General features: G+C 43.8%; 1 protein-coding gene across 1 annotated transcript in view; it reads right to left on the reverse strand.

The window, feature by feature from the left end:
* mpl (MPL proto-oncogene, thrombopoietin receptor) overlaps nt 1-19,515 on the reverse strand; it is a 33,118-nt gene extending 13,603 nt beyond the window's left edge. The window contains exons 1-7 of the mRNA XM_078219435.1: nt 19,395-19,515; nt 14,832-14,958; nt 12,600-12,778; nt 8,593-8,750; nt 6,902-7,061; nt 3,248-3,356; nt 109-284 (exon numbers count right to left, since the gene is read on the reverse strand). Of these exons, the coding sequence (XP_078075561.1) occupies nt 109-284; nt 3,248-3,356; nt 6,902-7,061; nt 8,593-8,750; nt 12,600-12,778; nt 14,832-14,958; nt 19,395-19,515 (1,030 nt within the window). The remainder of the gene's footprint in view (nt 1-108; nt 285-3,247; nt 3,357-6,901; nt 7,062-8,592; nt 8,751-12,599; nt 12,779-14,831; nt 14,959-19,394) is intronic.
* Between the last annotated feature and the right edge of the window lie 4,383 nt (nt 19,516-23,898).

A 23,898-nucleotide genomic window follows, 5' to 3' on the forward strand; every position in this document is an offset into this window, starting at 1 on the left:
CACAACAGGGACATCACGAGATTATAGTAATTGTGTGCACTGTAGACAGGCGTGGTCTATGCACTATGATGTTACAGAATCCATGGTAACTAATCCTGTCTCACTTACCAATGTTTTCAGTCCTAAAAGGCTTTTTATAAAAAGTCAGTGTGTGATGTGGATAGGACGCGTTAATTATAATGACCGTCTTGTTCACTTCTGATGTTGCAATCGTGCAGTGGTAGGTGATGGCATCGCCTGTGGTAGTGTTTCTTTGATTGATGCATTTTTTCCACTCCACCTTTCTGACAGAAAATAAAATGGCTTGTTAAATTAACTGCAGCAAAATACAAAGTAGAAAACCATTAAATGCCTGCTCATAAATCTGTTCAAACTTCTTCCCTCGTTTATTTGTGGCACAAACTGCCAAGGCATAGCAATAGAATTGCATGTAACATCAAATAAAGCTACATTCACCATAGACCATGTGGTGATCCTTAGGTTAAAATCACCATGAGTCAGTTCTCCCCCTTGGTGGATCACTATAAATCAATCAATATAAATGGATCAATATAAAGGGAAAGTCTCTTAGTACGGTAGAGGATCAGAAGGACCTTGGGGTCCGGGTCCATAGGACTCTAAAATCGGCCCCGCAGGTGGAGGAGGTGGTTAAGAAGGCGTATGGTATGCTGGCCTTTATCAATCGAGGGATTGAGTTTAGGAGTCCGGGGATAATGATGCAGCTATGTAAGACCCTCGTCAGACCCCACTTGGAGTACTGTGCTCAGTTCTGGTCGCCTCATTACAGGAAGGATGTGGAAAAGATTGAAAGGGTGCAGAGGAGATTTACAAGGATGTTGCCTGGATTGAGTGGCATGCCTTATGAGGATAGGCTGAGGGAGCTCGGTCTTTTCTCCTTGGAGAGACGTAGAATGAGAGGAGACCTAATAGAGGTATATAAGATGTTGAGAGGCATAGATCGGGTGGACTCTCAGAGGCTTTTCCCCAGGGTGGAAATGGCTGCTACGAGAGGACACAGGTTTAAGGTGTTGGGGGGTAGGTACAGGGGAAATGTTAGGGGGAAGTTTTTCACACAGAGGGTGGTGGGCGAGTGGAATCGGCTGCCGTCAGTGGTGGTGGAGGCAAACTCAATAGGGTCTTTTAAGAGACTCCTGGATGAGTACATGGGACTTAATAGGATGGAGGGTTATAGGTAGGCCTAAAAGGTAGGGATATGTTCGGCACAACTTGTGGGGCCGAAGGGCCTGTTTTGTGCTGTAGTTTTCTATGTTTCTATCACCACACCAGACGTGGGGCGAAGTTGAGAAGGTGGGGACTTCATGAATAATCTTAGCCCATACAGGAATTAAACCAATGCTGTTAGTATCACTCTGCATCATGAACCAGCCATCCAGCCAATTGAGCTAACTGACTCATAGAATCCCTACAGTACAGAAAGAGGCCATTTGGCCCATCGAGTCTGTACCGACCACAATCACACCCAGGCCCTATTCCCGTAATCCTCATTTACCCTGCTAATCTCCCTGACATTAGGGTCAATTTAGCATTGCCAATCAACGTAACCCACTCATCTTTGGACTGTGGGAGGAAACCGGAGCACCCGGAGGAAACCGACGCAGATAGGGGGAGAAAGTGCAAACTCCACACAGACAGTGACCCGAGGCCAGAATTGAACCTGGGTCCTTGGCGCTGTGAGGCAATAGTGCTAACCACTGTGCCACAGTGCCACCCTCAAATCAAAGGTAAAGTCACCATAGTCCCAGATGACCATAGGCTGTGACTGGTGGTAATTTAACCTGAGGATCACCACACCTCAGGCAAACGGTAAGGTTGCAAAGGCAGGTACGGAAATTGAACACACATTGTTGGCGTCACTCTGCATCACTAACCAGCCGTCCAAGGCAACCGAGCTAAACAATTTAAACAACCACTTAAGGAAAGTTCAGCTATTAACTAGATGGAAAGCCGCGGAGAGATTAGCCCATTTCCATAATGCACTATTTTATATTACTTAAATCTACTCATAGCATTTTGATATATCGTGTAAATCATTACAACGGTCTCCACACTCCACCCCCAACTGGAACCCAATGTTAGCTGAAGCTCTGAGTTTCAAGAATGTATTTTGAGTTTGTCACTTGTACCTGCTACTGACCACAAGGAGGTGCTGTGGACTCATCTTCTTACCATCCAAGAAAATGCTGTGTTATATTACAAACGATAAAGAGCCTGTTGTCATTTTCAATAGCCACAAGGACATTTGCTCCGCTTTTCTTGTTACTGGCCTACCCATGTAAGTCTGATTCTCAGCACAAATAGAAAATATTTTTACCAGATGTTCTAATTGTAAAAATTAGACTACCTTTTCCAAATATACATGCACCCACATGGAGACTTTCCTTGGTGCACATGCTGTAAGGGGAACTAATTACAGTGAAGTACATTTTTAATCTGGATCACCTTTAGGGAGCATGATAGGAGGCAAAGAAAGATAGATTTACTGTTGGAAATCAGACCAGTTTCCTGCAATAGACGATTGAAATGTTTAATTTTAGTAAATTTTTAAGTTGAAGATATTTCAAATGCCTGTGTGGAGTTTACACGTTCTCCCCGTGTCTGCGTGGGTTTCCTCCGGGTGCTCCGGTTTCCTCCCACAGCCCAAAGATGTGCAGGTTAGGTGGATTGGCCATGGTAAATTAACCCTTAGTGGCCCAAGATGTGTAGGTTAGGGGGATTAGCGGGGTTAAGGCGTGGGGTTATAAGGATCGGGTGGAGGTGGACCTTGGGAAAATGCCCTGTCAGAGAGTTAGTGCAGACTCTATGGGCCGATGGCCTCCTTCTGCACTGGAGGGAATGCTGTGATTCTATGATTTTGCTGGTAAACAGTTTTCCCATGTTACTTACCCATTGATGGGCGGGGCGAGCTGGTAAAATCCCAGCCCATTTCTCCCTCCACAGATGCTGCCTGACCTGTTGAGCATTTCCAGCTTTTCCTGTTTTTATCTCACCACCCTCCTACCTTCTTAACCTTAAATGCTCTATTTTCCTAATATCGTTCTTCACTCGAATTGGGAAACCAGTATAGATCATGAGGAACTCAGATGGTGCCCTAAACTAGATCATAGGTAGGTTCTACAAGTCATGCTCTCATTTATAGTCCCTCCCCAACCCCATCCCACCTCACTCTAGTAACCTAGGAACCGCCTCCTGAGGACTCTGCATATCAATGTTCACACAGCAGAATTACCTTGTCTGATAGTACAAACTATATAGAGCACCAGGCTCCGTTTTATTCACTTTCCATTGACAGGTTATGATTTGGAGATCAGAGGTTGAACAGCGTAAGTTTATTTCATCTGAAAACAGAAGAGAGGCTTTCAGTCAATGGGCAGACAAAAGACAGGATGCAACAAGAATATGAGGTTTGTTTGTCAGCTTAAAAAAAAAATTACATTTATACCAAAAGGAAGTATCTGTTGGAAAGACATTATTTATCAGATACCTTTGAAAATATCACCAACCTGGCCGACCATATTAAGAGACAGGCTGATCAAATTCGAGAGATTGGCCATGAATTTCATGATTATGACCCATCAGGTTGGTTAGGATGGCTGGGTCACGGATTATTTGATTGGATCTTTAAGACCTTCATGTTACTACTACTACAGCTACTGGGGATAGGATTGCTTGGTTGCTTGTGCAAATGCATTTTTAATCGGGTCATGGATATACCTATTTAATTAGTTATGACAAAAGGAGGGAATGTGAAGTTGTATGAACTAGGGAATAGCATGATGGGAAAATTGGTCAGCTATTTGGTACAATATAAGCAAGGCTGACTCCGCATAACTTAACACTGTATGAGTAAATAAAACAAGATAAGGTCAGGGATGACGGAGTCACCGACCTTTTTCTGTTCCATCAAAGGACAAGATAAGGGTATGAATGATGAGACAAAAAGTTCTAGGAGGTCAGCAAGTTATGACATGATTAATGACATTGCTTATGATTCTATTACTAATCGAATTCCTGAATATGCTCTGGTCACGCAAACTGATAATGATTATGTATGAAAACTGAACTGATTCTTTGTGTAATTGCGGACTTGAGGAGGAATTAGCAAGTTGTACCAACTGCTCTCTGAACTCAAGTGCCAGCCAAAACTGCATGCAGTCTTTCGTAAATAAAGGCTAATTATTTTGTTGGAACGAATTTTATTGAGTTTTTCTATCACAGTCAAGAAGCAGGAAAGTTTCCACTTCAACAGAGGGTCTGTAACACCCGATAAATATTTTTTCAATATATAAAAGGTAAGAGAGAGGCAAAAATAGCCATTGGACCACTGGAAAATGAGGCTGGAGAAGTAATAATAGGAAACAGAGCAATGGCAGAGGAACTGAATAGTTACTTTGCATCAGTCTTCATGGTGGAAAACACCAGTGGGATTCCAGAGCTCCAGGAGAGTCAGGGGGCACAGGTGAGTGTAATGGCCATCACTAAAGAGAAGGTTCTGGGGAAACTGAAAGGTCTGAAGGTGGATAAATCACCTGGACTGGATGGACTACACCTCAGGATTCTAAAAGAGATAGTTGAGGAAATTGTGGAGGCATTGGTGGTGATCTTTCAGGAATCACTGGAGGCAGGGAGGGTAATAGAGGACTGGGAAGGTAGCTAATGTAACACCGCTGTTTAAGAAGGGAGGGAGGCAGCAGACAGGAAATTATAGGCTGGTTAGCCTGACTTTGGTCATTGGCAAGATTTTGGAGTCCATTATTAAAGATGAGATCGCAGAGTACTTGGAAGTGCACGATAAAGTAGGACTGAGTCAGCACGGCTTTGTCAAGGGGAGGTCATGCCTGACAAATCTGTTAGAGTTCTTTGAGGTGGTAACAAGGAAGTTAGATAAAGGAGATCCAGTGGACGTGATTTATTTAGGTTTCCAGAAGGCCTTTGACAAGGTGCTGCATAGGAGACTGTTAAATAAGTTAAGTGCCCATGGTGTGAAGGGTAAGATCCTGGCATGGATAGAGGATTGGCTGACTAGCAGAAGACAGAGAGTGGGGATAAAGGGGTCTTTTTCAGGATGGCAGCTGGTGACTAGTGGTGTGCCTCAGGGGTCAGTGCTGGAACCACAACTTTTCACAATATACATTAACGATTTGGAGGAAGGAACTGAAGGCACAGTTGCAAAGTTGGCAGATGATACAAAGATATGTAGAGGGACAGGTAGTATTGAGGAAGCAGGGGGGCTGCAGAAGGACTTTGACAGATTAGGAGAGTGGACAAAGAAGTGGCAGATGGAATACAATGTGGAAAAGTGTGAGGTTATGCGCTTTGGAAGGAGGGATGGAGGCATAGACTATTTTCTAAATGGGAAAATGCTTAGGAAATCAGAAACACAAAGGGATTTGGGAATCATTGTTCAAAATTCTCTTAAGGTTAATGCGCAGGTTCAATCGGCAGTTAGGAAGGCAAATGCAATATTAGCATTCATGTCAAGAGGGCTAGAATACAAGAGCAGGGATGTACTTCTGAGACTGTGTAAGACTCTGGTCAGACCCCATTTGGAGTATTGTGAGCAGTTTTGGGCCCCATATCTGAGGAAGGATGTGCTGGCCTCGGAAAGGGTCCAGAGGAGGTTCACAAGAATGATCCCTGGAATGAAGAGCTTGTTGTATGAGGAACGGTTTGAGGACTCTGGGTCCGTACTCCTTGGAGTTTAGAAGGATGAGGGGGGATCTTATTGAAATTTACAGGATACTGCGAGGCCTGGATAGAGTGGTCATGGAGAGGATGTCTCCACTAGTAGGAAAAACTAGAACCAGAGGGCACAACCTTAGGCTAAAGAGACGATCCTTTAAAACAAGAGATGAGGAGGAATTTCTTCAGCCAGAGAGTGGTGAATCTGTGGAACTCTTTGCCGCAGAAGGCTGTGGAAGCCAGGTCATTGAATGTCTTTAAGACAGAGATAGATAGGTTCTTGATTAATAAGGGGATCAGGGGTTATGGGGAAAAGGCAGGAGAATGGGGATGAGAAAAATATCAGCCATGATTGAATGGCAGAGCAGACTTGATGGGCCGAATTAGCTAGGAACCAATGGTTATGTAGAAGTGTTCCAAGAGGCCACATTTTGCATCTGTGCTAGACTCGTTAAGCATGGCAGAGTCATTTTAATTGGGTCCTTTCTTGTATCAGTCAGCATGGAAAAATTTAACATATGGCATGATCTTACCAGCCGTTTAGGCCACACTCCCGCTGCAGCGAGGTTGGAGAATTTGTCGCCCAGCCAAGTCTCCGTTCACTGCAGTGGGAATGGAAAATCCTGTTGGCGAGAACGGCCGTAATATTTCAGCCATAGAGTTTCTGATCTTTCCAAGTTTAAAGTGCGATTATTAACAACATCTGGAAATGAAAGGACACATGAGGGGATGTGATGGCCTAATGGTATTACCACTAGACTATTAATCTAAACACTCAGCTAATGTTCCGGGGGACCCAGGTTTGAATCCCGCCACGGCAGATGGTGGAATTTGAATTCAATAATTTAAAAATATCTGGAATGAAGAATCTACTAATGACCATGAAATGACTGTTGGAAAAACCCAGCTGGTTCACTAATGTCCTTTAGGGAAGGAAATCTGCCATCCTTACTCGGTCTGGCCTACATGTGACTCCAGAGCCAGAGCAATGTGGTTGACTCTCAACTGCTCTCTGAGCTAGGGCAACTAGGGATGGGCAATAAATGCTGGCCAGCCAGCGACGCCTGTGTCCCATGAATTACTAAAAAAAACATAGCAGCAGTCTTTCCTCGCTAGTCTACGCCCCTTTTTTAATACCTGTGTTGTATGCAAGAGGGACTGAAAAGAGTTAACATGTGGCAGTGATTTGCTTTTAAGTCACCTGAGGAATAGGGAGTTACAGCTGATACTGTTTCTGACCAGGAGCTCCAGAACCCGTCAAATGAAATGCCATCAGGTTTGGTGCGCAGGCGAACCATGTACCTAATTCCAGCCTTTAGGTCCTGAAGATCATGTTGCTGTTTGCTATTGACTGTCACTCTCTGAAAGAAGAAATTGGTTGGTTATTAACCGAGCATATAAGAGAGTTTTAAATCTAGCCCACGTGCAATGGGATTAGGTCACTTTCCTCCCATGGAAATCACAGGATGAAAGAAATCATGTCTTCATAGAATCCCTACAGTGCAGAAGGAGGCCATTCAGCTCATCGAGTCTGAGCTGACCCTTTGATATATCATCCCAGGCTCTGGGATGCTCTGTCAAAGAGTCAGTGTCACATTTTTCAGCTCCTCTTACAACACTGTGCAACTGGAGCCCCATGGTTGTGTGACGTTTTGTGGTCGTTTCAGGGAGTCGGATTTGAGTTCACCAAATCTGGACATTTGTGCAAATTTGAATACTTCACAAGGTTGGGAGATGTAAATGCAAATCTGCTGCTTGTGCACTTCTACTTATATATGTGTTACATTTTATTTATTCTGCACCCCAAGCTTTCGACCATCTTCACAATACAAGGCTGAAGCTGGACTCCACTTGAATAACCCAAAAGAAACGAATAATTTTTCAACTCAGGCAAAAAAGACAAAAGGACAGGCCATGATTTCCAGTGAGTAAGCACTGTGAAGAAGCTTTGTGAAGCGGAAAGATGGTGAAGGTAAACAGAGAAACCAGAAACCTTCGTGAACGGGTCAGATGAGGAATTGATTATCTTTTAAATATTAGAAAAAGAAACAGTGACCAGTTTGAAATCCCATTTTTAAAGATTTTATGGTCCCAGTCTCCAGGTGAAGCATAGAAACATAGAAATTAGGATCCAGAGTAGGCCATTTGGTTCTTTGAGTCTGCTTCACCACACAATTTGATCATGGCTGATCCTCTAACTCAACGCCACACTCCGGCGCTCTCTCCACATCCCTTGATGCCTTTAGAGTCTAGAAATCTATCTATTTAATTCTTCAATATATTCAGTGACTTGGCCTCCATGGCCTTCTGTGGTAGAGAATTCCACAGGTTCACCACCCTTGGAATGACTTACGGTGACTGACTGTGTGGAGTTTGCACATTCTTCCCATGTCTGCGTGGGTTTCCTCTGGGTGCTCTGGTTTCCTCCTACATGCCAAAGATGTGCAGGTTAGGTTGATTGGCCAGGGAAAATTGCCCCTTAGTGTTAGGGGGACTAGCAAGGTGAATACATGGGGTTACAGGGATAGGGCCTGGGTGGGATTGTTGTCGGTGTAGGCTTGATAGGCTGAATGGCCTCCTTGTGCACTGTAGGGATGCTATGATGCTTCATCGCTCTACTAAAGAGCTGGCACAGCCATGTGGGCTGAATGGCCTTCATCTGTGCTGTATCTCTCTGCATGATTTTAGGTAATAAATGCTAGTGAAGGTGAGTAATTTTATCTGGGAAATTTCCCGGTTACATGAAGCTATCAGCAACTCTTAGTTTTATTAACGTTATCATTGCCTTTAGTTTCATCTTACTGCTAATGTAGCAAGTGTACTCTTAAAGTAAAACATGTGGACCTGGGCATGTTGTAAGTAAATGCTTCTCATATCATGGGATCTACTCACCTTTTCCGAGGCAAGGCCAGATTTATCCCTCCAGTAGCTAATTTCATATATCAGAAATTCGTTTATATCGGGATTTCTTGGTGGGATCCAGTTAATCCGGAGTTGATGTGGATTTCCATTTAAATACACTGCCAGGTTGGAAGGTGGGTCCAGGAGGACTGGGTGATGAGATACAATGAGAATAATTAAACAAGCAAAAAATCATAATTTGATCAGTTAATAATCGCGTTTGTGCAGAAAGGTATCTGAAAATAGCTGCACCTCTCATTATGGTAATGTTGTTTTCCAAGTTTTCAGCCCTTTTATGTCTTGCATTGTTGGGAATATAAATTTTGTATCATGCCACCTATATAGCAAGACTTGGACATGAATCAAAAACTTGCAGCTTATTAATGGTTAAATGTTTGGCACCCAACAGCAAGGTTACAGAAGATGCTGTGCCTCAGAAGATGAGATCAACCTGTGAGATTCCTCCCTTCTCCAGCTCCCAACTTCTTATACAAACATATGAATAAGAAGCAGGAGTGGGCCATTCAGCCCCTCAAGCCTGCATCACCATTTAATAAGAACATGGCTGATCTGATAGTGCCCTCAAATATACATCTCGCCTACCCTCGATAACCTATCATCCCCCTTGTTTACCCAGAATCGATCCACCTCTGCCTTAAAAATATACAAGGGCTCTCTTCCACCACCTTTTCAGGAAGCGAGGTCCAAAGACTCACAACCCTCTGAGAGAAAAAAAATTGCAACTTCACTTTTCTAATGTCCTTCTAACTCTAAATTATTTCACATGATCTTGATGAACCTTGCACCAGTTTTCACCACTTTTTATCAGAGGTTCCTGGTGTTCTGAACATTTATCGCTATCAAACATCCACAGTCACAACACTAACGGACTGGTGTTCAGGGCTAGCAAGACATAGAATGCATTATCGTGGTTAGTTAAAGAAACTTAAGCTCTAAATGTAAGCAATGTGTAGCTGAGCCTTGAAACACTCTGCTCACAGCCTCGTTACAGAAATTGGACTGTTAGAATTCCAGGTTTGGGTTTTCAGCCAAAGAAGTTGATATTAAAATGGAGTTTATGCAAGTGGATTATTTTACCATTCATTCATCTTAATCTTAATAATTTTCTTTGATTCAGTTTTTGTCCTTCCAAAGGACTGATAGTAGCTTCCTCCGCCATTACCCTGTCATAGTCTCTTTAACCTATATATGCACCCAGAAGTCTAAACACAACAGACTCATATATACTTCTACACAAATAACTAGCCTGGCTGTGTATATCATCATATCTGGTTTGTTCTGGTCAGGCAATATTCTCTACAGTAATGTGGCGCTGCTGCGAGTGAGAATGGAAAATTTGCCACTTAGCCAAATCTCTGTTCACCGCAGCGGGACCAGAAAATCCCACCAGTGTGAACGGTTGGAAAGTTCTGTCCAACAGCTCTCCAAATTTTCACATCCTGCCCGTAACGATGCTTACCGGAGTTGGGACTGGAAAATCCTGCCTTCAACACTACCCACCTCTGCTTCACCTTTCCACGTGCTATGGAAACTTTATCTCATATTCGTTTTGCCTCAAAACTTGACTTCCTAAATGCTCTTTACTCTCTAGCCTTTGGCATCATACACAAATTTAAATTTCCTTTACATTCTTCTGTCTGTTTAATATCCCTTTATTATCCATCACTCTTGGCCTCACCAATTGTCTCTGGTTCAATACTGAAATCAAAATCCAGAGTCTTGCCTCTGCGTTCTTCTTCAATGCACCTATGTCCCTATCTTTTCATCCCAGTTTGCACCCTTTGGCTGTCTGATGTTGAACAGTGAAACTGTCTACCTACCACTCCTCTTCAGCCATCAGTATTACACTCTGAAATTCCCTTGCTACCTTTTGCCTACCTGTCTGTTTTAGACCATATTTTTGATAGACTTTCTTACTCCCCTACTATGGTTTGCCATCTGTTCCCTCCTATGTGTGGTGGTTTTGGTCATTTTATTGCATTGAAGGTGTTACATGTCACTGTTGCCTAAACATGGCTTCTGAGTTGCCCTTTGCCAAAAATACTAATCTGTTCATTTTCCCTGTACGATTGATACCAATCCTGAGTGGAGGATTGGATTCTCTCATTTACTTCCTAGAAGACAATCACCTCCAACAGTAAGCATGAAGAGTTCATGGGCCTCTTTGCCCACCAAGATTGAGAACATCTAACAGCTGCCTCTGTCATTTCCCTTGCTTCCGTAAGTTCATCAGGCCAAAGGTTCTCTAACGTGTCCCCTGCCCTCTGCTCTGGCCTGAACTTGCATCTTTCTCTAGTAACATCCAACGTGACTATGACAACATAAACTTTTGCACCTCTTCCTTCTTGACATGTCTGCAGTCTTTGAAATGACTGAGCACACTGTTCTCTTCCAACGCTTTCCCAGTGTTGTCCAGTTGGGTTGAATGAGCTTAGCTGCTTCCATTCTTGTATATCTAATCATAGTCAGAGTATCACTTACAATGGCTTCTCTCCCCGTTCCTGCACGATTACCTCTCATGTCTGCCAAGGATTTATCCATATCCCCTCTTACATTTCATCCATATGCTGCCCTTGGTGACATATGAAAGCACAGCATTAGTTTTCACCTGAATGCTGAAGACATCCAACTCTACCACACCACCAACTCTCTCAACTCCTCTAATCTTTCTATATTATCATACTCTGCTGACATGTAGTACTGGATGACCAGAAGTTTTCTTCAGCTTAATATTGGGAAGATTGAAGTCATTTTCTTCACTCCCTACTCCAATCTTCGTTCCCTCACTACTGACTCCATCCTCTCCGTGGCAACAGTCTGAGACTAACCCAGACTCTTTACTGTTTGACCCTGCCATGAGGTCCTGACTACATAGTCGCACCATCACCAAGACTGCCCATTTCTACCTCTATAATATCGCCCCATGAATCAGCTCATTTGCTACTGAAAACTTATGTTACCTAAAGACTTGACTATATGTCCCAATGCACTTCAGGCTAGTCTCCAATTTTACCCTTTGTAAACTTGGAGTCATCCAAATTCTGCTGCTCAGGTCCTTACTCACACCAAGTCCTGTTCACGTATCATACTCGCTGACCTACCTAAGATGATGTGGAGATGCCGGCGTTGGACTGAGGTAAACACAGTAAGAAGTCTCACAACACCAGGTTAAAGTCCAACAGATTTATTTGCTACCAAATAAATCTGTTGGACTTTAACCTGGTGTTGTGAGACTTCTTACTGTGTCTACCTAAGATGCCCAGTCCCATAACCCTCTGGGAAATCTGCACTTATCTAATTCTAACTACTTTTGCATCGCTAATTTTAATTGCTGCAACATTGGTGGCGACATGTGCTTTCAGATGCCAAAGCTCGAACCTTTGGAATTTCCTTCCTAAAGTTCCTTAACTCTCTATCGTTCTTTCCTCCTTTAAGACACTCCTTAAAACCTTTCCCTTTGTCGCAAGCTTTGGATCATTTGCCTTAATGTCAGCTGATGTAGCTTGATGCCTAATTAAATATCATCGTTTTCCTGTGAAACACTATGTTAAAGGCACTTTATAATTACAAGTTGCTATTATTGACATAAGAGTGCCAAATATTTTGCCCGGGACAATACAATGCAGTCTACTCCTGTCGTTCACAGGGGGTTCTGTTCTCACGAAATCTCACAGAGGCTGAAATCATGAACAGTGAACTTGCGCATGTGCAGAGACGGTGTACGCGTAGTGCGCACTCTCAATGCGGGAAAGGTGAGAGTTTAACAGTCTGACAGTTTAACCCGATGGTCCAAATCACGGATGAGCAAAGTTCTGGGGCCGCGAACCAGGATTTGGTGTACATACGCACTCACGCAAGGAAACAAATTCGCGGCAGAGAGGTCGAGAATGACAGGAATTTACTGTCAAGGCTGTTACATTAGTGCCAAGCTCTGTCCACCAAGTGAAAAAAAGAGTAGGAGAAAGGTTGCCACTCACCCACTGATTCAATCGATACATTCTGTTTGATTTTAGACACATTGGAAAATGATTCACTTAGCTCGACTGCAAATGGTTGAAAGAGCAGAATGTCCTCTGCTGGTATAACGCAAACATGTCGTATAGTATTCCTGAGAACCATGTGTGAGGTTGTGTGACAAGTCTTCTGGATTATTTGGCTGTAAGAGAAGGAGATATGTAACATGGCAACTTGAGGGTTTTTAATCAAAATACAGTAAGGTTAAAATGTTGCCTCTAGTGCATGGATGAGACCAGCTGTGTCCAGTATTTGGTACTAAACTCTTGTCCTTATCAGGAGAAGAATTATCACCACATTTAATCGTACTCTATGTAAATGAATACACAGAAACACTTGGCAGCACTCCATGGGAATAATTGATGTTGTGTGAGGTGTTTGACTGCACATCAATACCCCGTCTGATATCTCGGCTGATTTTTCTTTCCATTTGAGTCATTTGCTATTATCTGTTTCACAACATTATACAGAGTTAAAAATTAACCCTCTGGAACATTCTGTGAAATATCATGTATACACTCACACTAATCAGTAACCAAATTTTCCTCGGCCCCTCTTCCACATATAACCCAAAATATTGCTATGATACAGAATGATAGAATCCCTACGGTGCAGAAGGAGGCCACTCGGCCCATCGAACCTGCACCGACTCTCCGACTGAGCATCTTACCCAGGCCCTCTCCCTCGTCCATCCACTCATTCATCCGGCTAATTCCCCTAACCCACACATCATGGGACATTAAGGGACAATTCAGCTTGGCTGATCCACCTAACCCGTGCATCTTTGGACTGTGGGAGGAAACTGGAGCACGCAGAGGAAACCCACGCAAACACGGGGAGACGGTGCAAACTCCACACAGACAGTCACCCAAGCTGGGAATCGAACCCGGGTCCCTGGCTCTGTGAGCAGCAATGCTAACCACTCTGCCACTGTGCCTTGCCCTCTTTGGTCAAAAGTGGATGAGCTGTCGCTTCCCCGCATTGAACTCCAAATGCCACAGTTTTGCCCTTTCACTTGATCTATCAATGTCCTTTCTGCTCCCATCTTACTACTTATTATGCCAGCTAACTTAGTGACATCAGTAAACTTGAATAATCAGCATTATTTACAAATATGGTGAAAACTAGAGGCCATGGCAGAGGTCCTTAGAAGGCAACACAGGTCACTGGCACTGTGAGGCAATAGTGCTAATCACTGTGCCACTGTGTGCTGTGCTCCATTGCGTCGTTCAGGCCTGAGAGGAAGTTCTGGAACTGGGATCTTCATCCCATTGAAGGTCATTTCCAATGTCTCTGTCTCATTTGATTATGGACAATGGCAACTGAGGAAAGCTGACTCTAATATCTGAAAACTTGGTAATAATGTGGGACAGATAAAATGATGACAGACCTGTAATCTGCTGAAGCGCATGAAACATTTAGGGGAGACGGTGGTATAGAGGTAATGTCACTGGACTAGTAATCCAGAGACCCAGGCTAATACCCTGTGGGCCCGGGTTGAAATCCTATCTGTCAGGCTAGTCTTAGTACCAGAGAGCATGAAATTATTATCGCTCGTCACTAGTCCATTAGGGAAGGAAATCTGCCATCCTTACCTGGCCTGGCCTACATGTGACTCCAGACCCCCAGCAATGTGGCTGACTAGCAAGCCACTCAAGGGTGATTAGGATGGACAACAAATCCTGGACTTGCCAGAGGTGCCCACATCCCATGAATTAATAAATAAAATAAAAGCTCCCACACTCTATCAAGTGTGTGGCCTCATGTCTACTAAAAACTTGCATCTATAGAGCTGGAGGACATACAGGGGATTAGTGAATGCAGATTCGCTGACTCTCAAGATGGGCAGTTCGTAATGGGGTTAAGCTGAATAGTTTCTCTGAAGGTTTCCAATCACATTTTCAGTGGCACTACATGTGCGAGAAAGTGATGATCGACCAAAGTGACTATCAACCAGCGAAGTCTGATTCAATGCCACGCAAGATGCCACTAATCATAATTACGGGCATTGCTGTCATTATCAAGCAACAGATATAGCACTGTGTCATCTACTGTAAAGGCGCCTGCAACAGACCACACAGGCTTTCTGGTCAGCTGTGGCCTCAAGTTAGTCAGCAATTCACTCAATAACACTCTATGCAAAATAATTTTCTCAGCGCCACAGTTCAAACTAATAAGCTAAAATGATGACGTACTCAGTGTTATAGAAGAACTTGTAAGTAGAATTTGTCTTCTCATTGTCATCCCAGAAACAGGTCAGGTCATCTAACATACGAGTAAAACATTTCAACTCTTCAGCTTGTGATACTAATGACGCAGTGCCTGCAGGTAATACAGGAAACATTACTCTTTTGTTTTATCACATACATTATCTGTAAATGACATTGTTTACTTAGTATAGAGCGAAGTAGGAAATGGCAAAGATAATAAAAGGAGATTTGTTTCGTTGGAACTTTGGGAGATTATGGGGAAATTATAACAATCATCTATGGAGGAAAGCAAGGGCGACACGGTGGAACAATGGTTAGCACTGCTGCCTCACAGAACCAGGGACCTGGGTTCAATTCCCAGCTTGGGTCACTGTCTGTGCGGAGCCTGCACGTCCCCCCTGTGTCTGTGTGTCTGTGTGCGTTATTTAAGAAGGGTAGGAAGGATAACCCGGGTAATTATAGGCCGGTGAGCTTGACGTCCGTGGTAGGGAAGTTGTTGGAGAGGATTCTTAGAGATAGGATGCATGCGCATTTAGAAAGGAATAAACTCATTAACGATAGTCAGCATGGTTTTGTGAGAGGGAGGTCATGCCTCACTAACCTGGTGGAGTTTTTTGAAGAAGTGACTAGAATGGTTGACGAGGGAAGGGCCGTGGATGTCGTCTATATGGACTTTAGTAAAGCTTTTGACAAAGTCCCTCTTGGTAGGTTGGTGCAAAAGGTTTGATCTCATGGGATAAAGGGGGAGGTGGCTAGATGGCTGGAGAACTGGCTTGGTCACAGAAGACAGAGGGTGGTAGTGGAAGGGTCTTTTTCCGGCTGGATGCCTGTGACTAGTGGTGTTCCGCAGGGCTCTGTATTGGGACCTCTGCTGTTTGTATAAACGATCTGGAAGAAGGTGTAACTGGGGTGATCAGTAAGTTTGCGGACGACACAAAAATGGCTGGACTTGCAGATAGTGAGGAACATTGTCAGAGGCTACAGAAGGATATAGATAGGCTGGAAATTTGGGCAAAGAAATGGCAGATGGAGTTCAATCCAGATAAATGCGAAGTGATGCATTTTGGTAGAACTAACGTAGGGGGGAGCTATACGATAAATGGCAGAACCATAAAGGGTGTAGATACGCAGAGGGACCTGGGTGTGCAAGTCCACAGATCCTTGAAGGTGATGTCACAGGTGGAGAAGGTAGTGAATAAGGCATATGGCATGCTTGCCTTTACAAGACGGGGCATAGAGTATAAAATTTGGGGTCTGATGTTGCAGTTGGACAGAATGTTGGTTCGGCCGCATTTGGAATACTGCGTCCAGTTCTGGTCGCCACACTACCAGAAGGACGTGGAGGCTTTGGAGAGAGTGCAGAGGAGGTTTACCAGGATGTTGCCTGGTATGGAGGGGCTTAGTTATGAGGAGAGATTGGGTAAACTGGGGTTGTCCTCACTGGAAAGATGGAGGATGAGGAGTGACCTAATAGGGATGTATAAAATTATGAAAGGCATAGATAGTGTGAACGGTGGGAAGCTTTTTCCCAGGTTGGTGGTTACGTTCACGAGGGGTCATAGGTTCAAGGTGAGGGGGGGGGAGGTTTAACACGGATATCAGAAGGACGTATTTTACACAGAGGGTGGTGGGGGCCTGGAATGTGCTGCCGGGCAAGGTGGTGGAGACGGACACACTGGGAATGTTTAAGACTTATCTAGATAGCCACATGAACGGAGTGGAAATGGAGGGATACAAAAGAATGGTCTAGTTTGGACCAGGGAGCGACCCGGGCTTGGAGGGCCGAAGGGCCTGTTCCTGTGCTGTATTGTTCTTTGTTCTTTGTTCTTTCCTCCGGGTGCTCCGGTTTCCACCCCATTCCGAAAGACATGCAGGTTAGGTGCATTAGCCATGCTTAAATTTTCCCTCAGTGTGCACAAACAGTGTGGCGACTAGGGGATTTTCACAGTAACGTCATTGCAGTGACAATGTAAGCCTACTTGTGACACCAATAACTAAACTTTAAAACAAAGAGATTGGGGGCAACATTGGTTTTACACACAGCCCAATTTTACTATCTTTTGAATATGGAAAGAGCAATGTTAAAGGGGGTCTAAAATCGGCATTCTACCCAATATAATGAATTTCCCGCTCACTGAGTTCGGTAAAAATTACAAACCCTCCTATCATATGGTAAACATTTCCTCAATGTAATAACTTCAATAAAACCCATGAGGTTGGGCTCTTGGAGTATGAGCTCCCTGATTGTGGTCATTATTGGCTGCCCAAACAGGGAGCCTCACCTGCATATAAATATGGGAGTGTCAGGTCTACTGACACTCCAGATTCTGGCTTTGCACCTTAATCACTCTAGGAGTGAAATATAGTTTGTAAATAAAGTGAATCTGGTGAAGGGACACCAGCCTCTGAGGAGTTACTTTTGTGGAAGATTATCGGACACCTGTCATGGCATTGTGCTTGGCTATGAGGAACACACTGACGGAAGGTTATGTCAGTGGTACGCAACTGTGTTTTGAGTAGTTGCATAGCCTTTCCCTTTGTTAACAAAATACAATGGGATGTCATGATGAGAGAGTAATATTCTAGAGGAAGAAGATCTATTGAAATAAATGTCCTTCTCTCATGTTGGCAGATTACTATGAAAAATTTTCATACCTCCCATTTTTGTCCTCTAATCCTTCTTTCTTGGCACTCTTTGAAGCAATAATTCTGGGATCATTTTATCAATACAATTCAATATTAGTGAAACCATAAGTCTGTCCTTCTGTGAAGGAAACCTACCTGTTCAGGACTATCTATGACTCTGGTCCACATTAATATTTGAAGAAAATTCAGAGGTTGCTGAATGCATCAAGTTAAAAAGAAAGTGCTAAAATCTATTGAAGATTATGAACCCGTAAGATTCTAAATGATTCAAAGTAAATCTTTTCATTTTCAAGATATTAAATACAAGCAAAGAATAATTGTTAGTAGCAGTCTCACTGGAACCCTTTCAGCCTTTATATCCATTATTGTGTAACTAAAATGTTTTATTTATGATTTCATGTTGAAGCACCTTAAATAGCACAAAATTATATCGATCATAGCATTATACATTTGAGCTTAGCTATGATTTAATAAGAATATAAGAAATAGGAGCAGAGTAGACCATATAGCCCATCAAATCCAACCACCATTTAATAGCTAATATTTGGCTTCAGTTCCTCTTTCCTGCCCACTCCCCGTAGCCCTTGGTTCCCCGAGAGACCAAAGATCTGTCAACCTCAACCTTAAATATATTCAGTGATGGAGCATCCACAACCCTCTGGGGTAGAGACTTCCAAAGATTCATGACCCTTTGAGTGAAGAAATTTCTCCTCATCTCAGTGCTATATTATTGGTCCCTTATAATGAGGCTGTGACCCCATGTTCTAGGTTCCCCAGCCAGGGGAAACAACCTCACAGTATCTACCCTGTTAAGCCCCTTCACAATCTTGCATGTTTGCCTTCCTAATGTTTTGCTGTATCTTTATGCTAACTTTCTGCATTCCTTAGATGAGTCCACCCAAATCCCTCTGAACATCAGCACTTGCAAGCTTCACACCTTTTAAGATAAAGCCTGCTTTTCTATTTTTATGACCAACGAGCTTCCTGGAGTGTAGGATGCTTAGGGGTGATCTTATAGAGGTCTATAAAATAATGAGGGGCATAGATAAGGTAGTCAATAGCTTTTCCCAAAGGCAGGGGAGTATAGAACTAGAGGGCATAGGTTTAAGATGAGAGGGTGGTAAGTGTTTGGAACAAGCTGCCAGAGGTAGTAGTCGAGGTGGGTACAATTTTGCCTTTTAAAAAGTTACATGGGTCAGATGGGTATAGAGGGATTATGAGCCAAATGCCGACAATTGGGAATAGCTTAGCGGTAAAAACTGGACGGTATGGACAAGTTGGGCCGAAGGGCCTGTTTCCATGCTGTAAATCTTTATGATTCTATGGCTGGTATTTTACAACTGCTCGCTTGGGCGAGGTTTGTAAAATCCTGCCTGAGGCCAACGGAAAATTCTGATCTGCAAGCCGTGCCCGCCCTGATTCCGTTGCGGGTGTGCCGGTAAAATTCCGGCCTATGACTCTAAAGTGAATCCCATTACAGTCCATCTGCTACCTTGTTGCGGAACTCACTCAACCTGTCTATCTATTTGCAGCCTCTTTGTGTCCTTCTCACAACTTGCATTCAGACCTAACCTTTTCTATTGCTTCAGATACAATCAGATTGATATTTTCACGACAAGCTATTCTGACTAGCTTTGCAAATATGCTTTTACTACACACATACAAATAAATGTCTTTTGTTTGCACTGAATTTGTTATATATAAGAAATAAATACAATCTGATATGGTTTAAACCAGATCTCTTGAATACGGTTATTAATTACAAATAACAAAAATTGGTGTAAGCGGTGGCTTGAAGAGACCTTTAGGACTAAACATGTTTAAAGATATTCTGTTACTTTGGCAGTCACTTACTCTCCCTTTGTGTCCTCAACTGTTTAAAAGATTTGTTATTCAGCTTACCTTCCTGGAGGAAGGTCCAACTCTCCAAACCTGACACAGAGATAGTGTTCAAATACATGCACCCTCCAAACAGGAGCCACACGGCATAGCGACACATTCTTCCCTGCAACACTAAAGGCATTTCTGACTCTCTGCTCTTGCTGCTGGACTGACTCAGAACAGGAGGAGTTTGTAAGTTGAAATGGGAACAGGCACATCCTCAGGAAACCAACAAGCCAAGAAGTGGGTCTGCAATTCAGGGTGGGTCCACGCCCTCAGCAAAACCACTCCAGATGCTCAGCGACCAGGACCAATGCTGATCACCCTTTGCTGAAACCATCGCTTGCATGAGAAAGGAGTCGGATAAGCACTCTAGGACTTCACTCTTTATCTGACGGGGGCAGCTTACTGCTCTTGTCTTTTCAGAGTTCCGAGAATAAAGGGACCTGTACTCCAGAGAATTAGAGTTCTTATGCAACGTATCAGTGTGATTGACTTTGCGCGTGCATCCTAAAACAGTTCTCTGGTCTGTGCTCTCAATATTTGTCATGTTAGCTGATTGGCAGCTTAGACACAATAGCCTGTATAACGGTAAAGGCAAAATACTGCGGTTGCTGGAATCTGAAACAAAAACAGAAAATGCTGGAAAATCTCGGCAGGTCTGGCAACATCTGTGGAGCGAGAATAAAGCCAGTGTTTTGAGTCAGGATGACCCTTCGTCAGAACATATAATATCATATAACGGTCCTTTTGGTGAAGGGAGCTTGCGGGTGGAAATGGAGATGGGATCCCCAAGGAGGCAGCCATTTTTGAGACACAATGGACAGAATTTTACCGTCCCGTCTGCCACGGGAATTGGAGCAGGCGAGGGGTGGACCATGGAAAGGTCCGTTGACTTCGGGCAGGATTTTATGGTTTCGGGACGAACAAGGCTGTAAAGTCCCACCCAATATTAGGATATGGTCGACTGCTTATTAAAATCAAGAATAGGCAAAGGTTCAGTGGAGGAGTAAAAGGATTGCATCTTATTTGCAATATTTGTTGATTAGAGGGACCCATGGGCAATGGGGAGAAAACATGGATGGCACTGGAGGTAAGGGAGTTGGCAATCAGTGTAATGGTACAGGGTAAATGGAGAACAAGGAAGGTCCACAAATTTTCCGATGTAGAGGCTGCAGCTCTCATTTTAACTCAACGTTTAGTCAATCATTCCCTGATGTATCAGTCTGCTTGTGTGTGCTTCAGCAAGCTCATTGCTATTTTTCATCTCTCTTCTTCCTTCTTCCTTTCATGTTGTCTACATGGACTTTAGCAAGGCCTTTGACAAGGTACTGCATGGTAGGTTGTTGCATAAGATTAATTCTCACGGGATGAGGTAGCTAATTGGATATAAAATTGGCTTGATGACAGAAGCCAAAGGGTGGTTGCAAAGGGTTGTTTTTCAAACTGGAGGCCTGTGACCAATGGTGTGCCTCAGGGATCTGTCCTGGGTCCACTGTTATTTGTCATTTATATTAATGATTTGGATGAGAATATAGGAGGCATGGTTAGTAAGTTTGCAGATGACACCAAGAATAGTGAACAGTGAAGAAAGTTATCTCAGATTGCAACAGGATATTGATCAATTGGGCCAGTGGGCTGATGAATGGCAGATGGAGTTTAATTTAGATAAATGCGAGGTGATGCATTTTGGTAGATTGAACCAGGGCAGGATTTACTCAGTTAATGGTAGGGCGATGGGGAGGGTTACAGAACAAAGAGATCTAGGGGTACATGTTCCTTGAAAGTGGAGTCACAGGTGGACAGAGTGGTGAAGAAGGCATTCAGCATTCTTGGTTTCATCGGTCAGAACATTGAATACAGAGTTGGGACGTCTTGTTGAAGTTGTACAAGACATTGGTAAGGCCACACTTGGAATACTGTGTGCAGTTCTGGTGACCCTATTATAGAAAGGATATTATTAAACTAGAAAGAGCGGAAAAACAATTTACTGGGATGCTACCAGGACTTGATGGTTTGAGTTATAAGGAGAGGCTGGATAGACTGGGACTTTTTTCTCTGGAGCATAGAAGGCTGAGGGGTGATCTTATAGAGGTCTATAAAATAATGAGGGGCATAGATCACTAGATAGTCAATATCTTTTCCCAAAGGTAGGGGAGTCTAAAACTAGAGGGCATAGGTTTAAGGTGAGGGGAGAGATTCAAAAGTGTCCAGAGGGGCAATTTTTTCACACAGAGGGTGGTGAGTGTCTGTAACAAGCTGCCAGAGGTAGCAGTAGAGGTGGGTAAATGTTGTCTTTTAAAAAGCATTTAGACAGTTACATGGGTATAGAGGGATATGGGCCAAATGTGGACAATTGGGACTAGCTTCAGGGTTTAAAAAGAAGGGCGGCATGGACAAGTTGGGCCAAAGGACCTGTTTCCATGCTGTAAACCTCTATGACACTATGACTCTCTGTGGAAAAGGGCCCAATTTTAACTTCCAGTCCTTTTGGCCACACCAATTCTCCTCTTATGATGACAAAGTTGGTCAGAACATTCTCAGGTCTGTATCTGCCCAACCTTTAGAAGCACTGCTTCAATCTCACAATGCAATCATTCGGTGCAGAGAGAGGCCTCTTAGTCTTTCTTTCAGCTTTGGTTTGGAGACTCCACGCTGGTCATTGTCCAAGTCAGCAAGTTCTGGCCTGCTTGCCTAGCAGGCACCAGTCCATTTTTCCTGAGTTACAGCACTCACAAAAGTCTTGGCAACCCATTGACCTCAACACCATTTCCTTTCTTTCTATTGGTAAAATGACAAAACCTGTTGACCCAAACAGGACTGGAGGGACCTGTTTGAGGCAACAACATGGACAACTGTTTTAACTAGAAACTGTCATCATTGAAATGAAACAATAGAGAAAAGGTTCAATGCATCGGTGATTTTAGTCAGCTAAGATTGTCTCTATTATATGCTACTATGCTAGTCATGTTTTAGTGTGGGGCACAATTAATGCCAGATGTGTTCAAAGTTATGGTGGTGTTTTTTGAAGAAGTGACCAAAATGGTTGACGAAGGAAGGGCCGTGGATGTTGTCTATATGGACTTTAGTAAAGCGTTTGACAAAGTCCCTCATGGTAGGCTAGTGAAAAAGGTTGGATCCCATGGGATAAAGGGGGAGGTGGCTAGATGGGTGGAGAACTGGCTTGGTCATAGAAGACAGAGGGTGGTAGTGGAAGGGTCTTTTTCCGGCTGGAGGCCTGTGACTAGTGGTGTACCGCAGGGCTCTGTATTGGGACCTCTGCTGTTTGTGATTTATATAAATGATCTGGAAGAAGGAGTAACTGGGGTGATCAGTAAGTTTGCGGACGACACAAAACTGGCAGGACTTGCAGATAGTGAGGAACATTGTCAGAGGCTACAGAAGGATATAGATAGGCTGGAAATTTGGGCAAGGAAATGGCAGATGGAGTTCAATCCTGATAAATGCGAAGTGATGCATTTTGGTGGGAATAATGTAGGGAGGAGCTACACGATAAATGGAAGAACCATAAAGGGTGTAGAGACGCAGAGGGACCTGGGTGTGCAAGTCCACAGATCTTTGAAGGTGACGTCACAGGTGGAGAAGGTGGTGAAGAAGGCATATGGCATGCTTGCCTTTATAGGACGGGGCATAGAGTATAAAAGTTGGGGTCTGATGTTGCAGATGTATAGAACGTTGGTTCGGCCGCATTTGGAATACTGCGTCCAGTTCTGGTCGCCACACTACCAGAAGGACGTGGAGGCTTTGGAGAGAGTACAGAGGAGGTTTACCAGGATGTTGCCTGGTATGGAGGGGCTTGGTTATGAGGAGAGATTGGGGAAACTGGGGTTGTTCTCCTTGGAAAGACGGAGGATGAGGGGAGACTTAATAGAGGTGTATAAAATTATGAAAGGCATAGATAGGGTGAACGGTGGGAAGCTTTTCCCCGGGTCGGTGGTGACGTTCACGAGGGGTCATAGGTTCAAGGTGAAGGGGGGGAGGTTTAACACAGATATCAGAAGGACATATTTCACACAGAGGGTCGTGGGGGCCTGGAATGTGTTGCCGGGCAAGGTGGTGGAGGCGGACACACTGGGAACGTTTAAGACTTATCTAGACAGCTATATGAACGGAGTGGGAATGGAGGGATACAAAAGAGTGATCTAGTTTGGACCAGGGAGCGGCGCGGGCTAATTGTTCCTGGTTTCTCGTTTCAAGGCTTCATTCTACGATCATCTTGCTGGTGCCAGTACAGAGTGAGACTGCGGATAGTTGGGAACCTGTCTCGGGGGCAGGGGATTCATATGGTGTTCGTGGAAGTGGAAATGACTAGGGTTGGGAAGCATTTTCCGATCGGGGCCATTGTGATCTCCTGGACTCGTTTCGATCGCCTCAGGGGGTCGGAGAGGAATTTCCCAGATTTTTTTTTTCCCCATATTGGCCCTGGGGTTTTTCACTCTGGGTTTTCGCCTCTCCCTGGAGATCACATGGTCTGGAATGGGGGGGTGGGGGTAAGTTAATAGGT

Source organism: Mustelus asterias, chromosome 8, assembly GCF_964213995.1.
Source record: "Mustelus asterias chromosome 8, sMusAst1.hap1.1, whole genome shotgun sequence".
NCBI classification, from domain to species: Eukaryota; Metazoa; Chordata; class Chondrichthyes; order Carcharhiniformes; family Triakidae; genus Mustelus; species Mustelus asterias.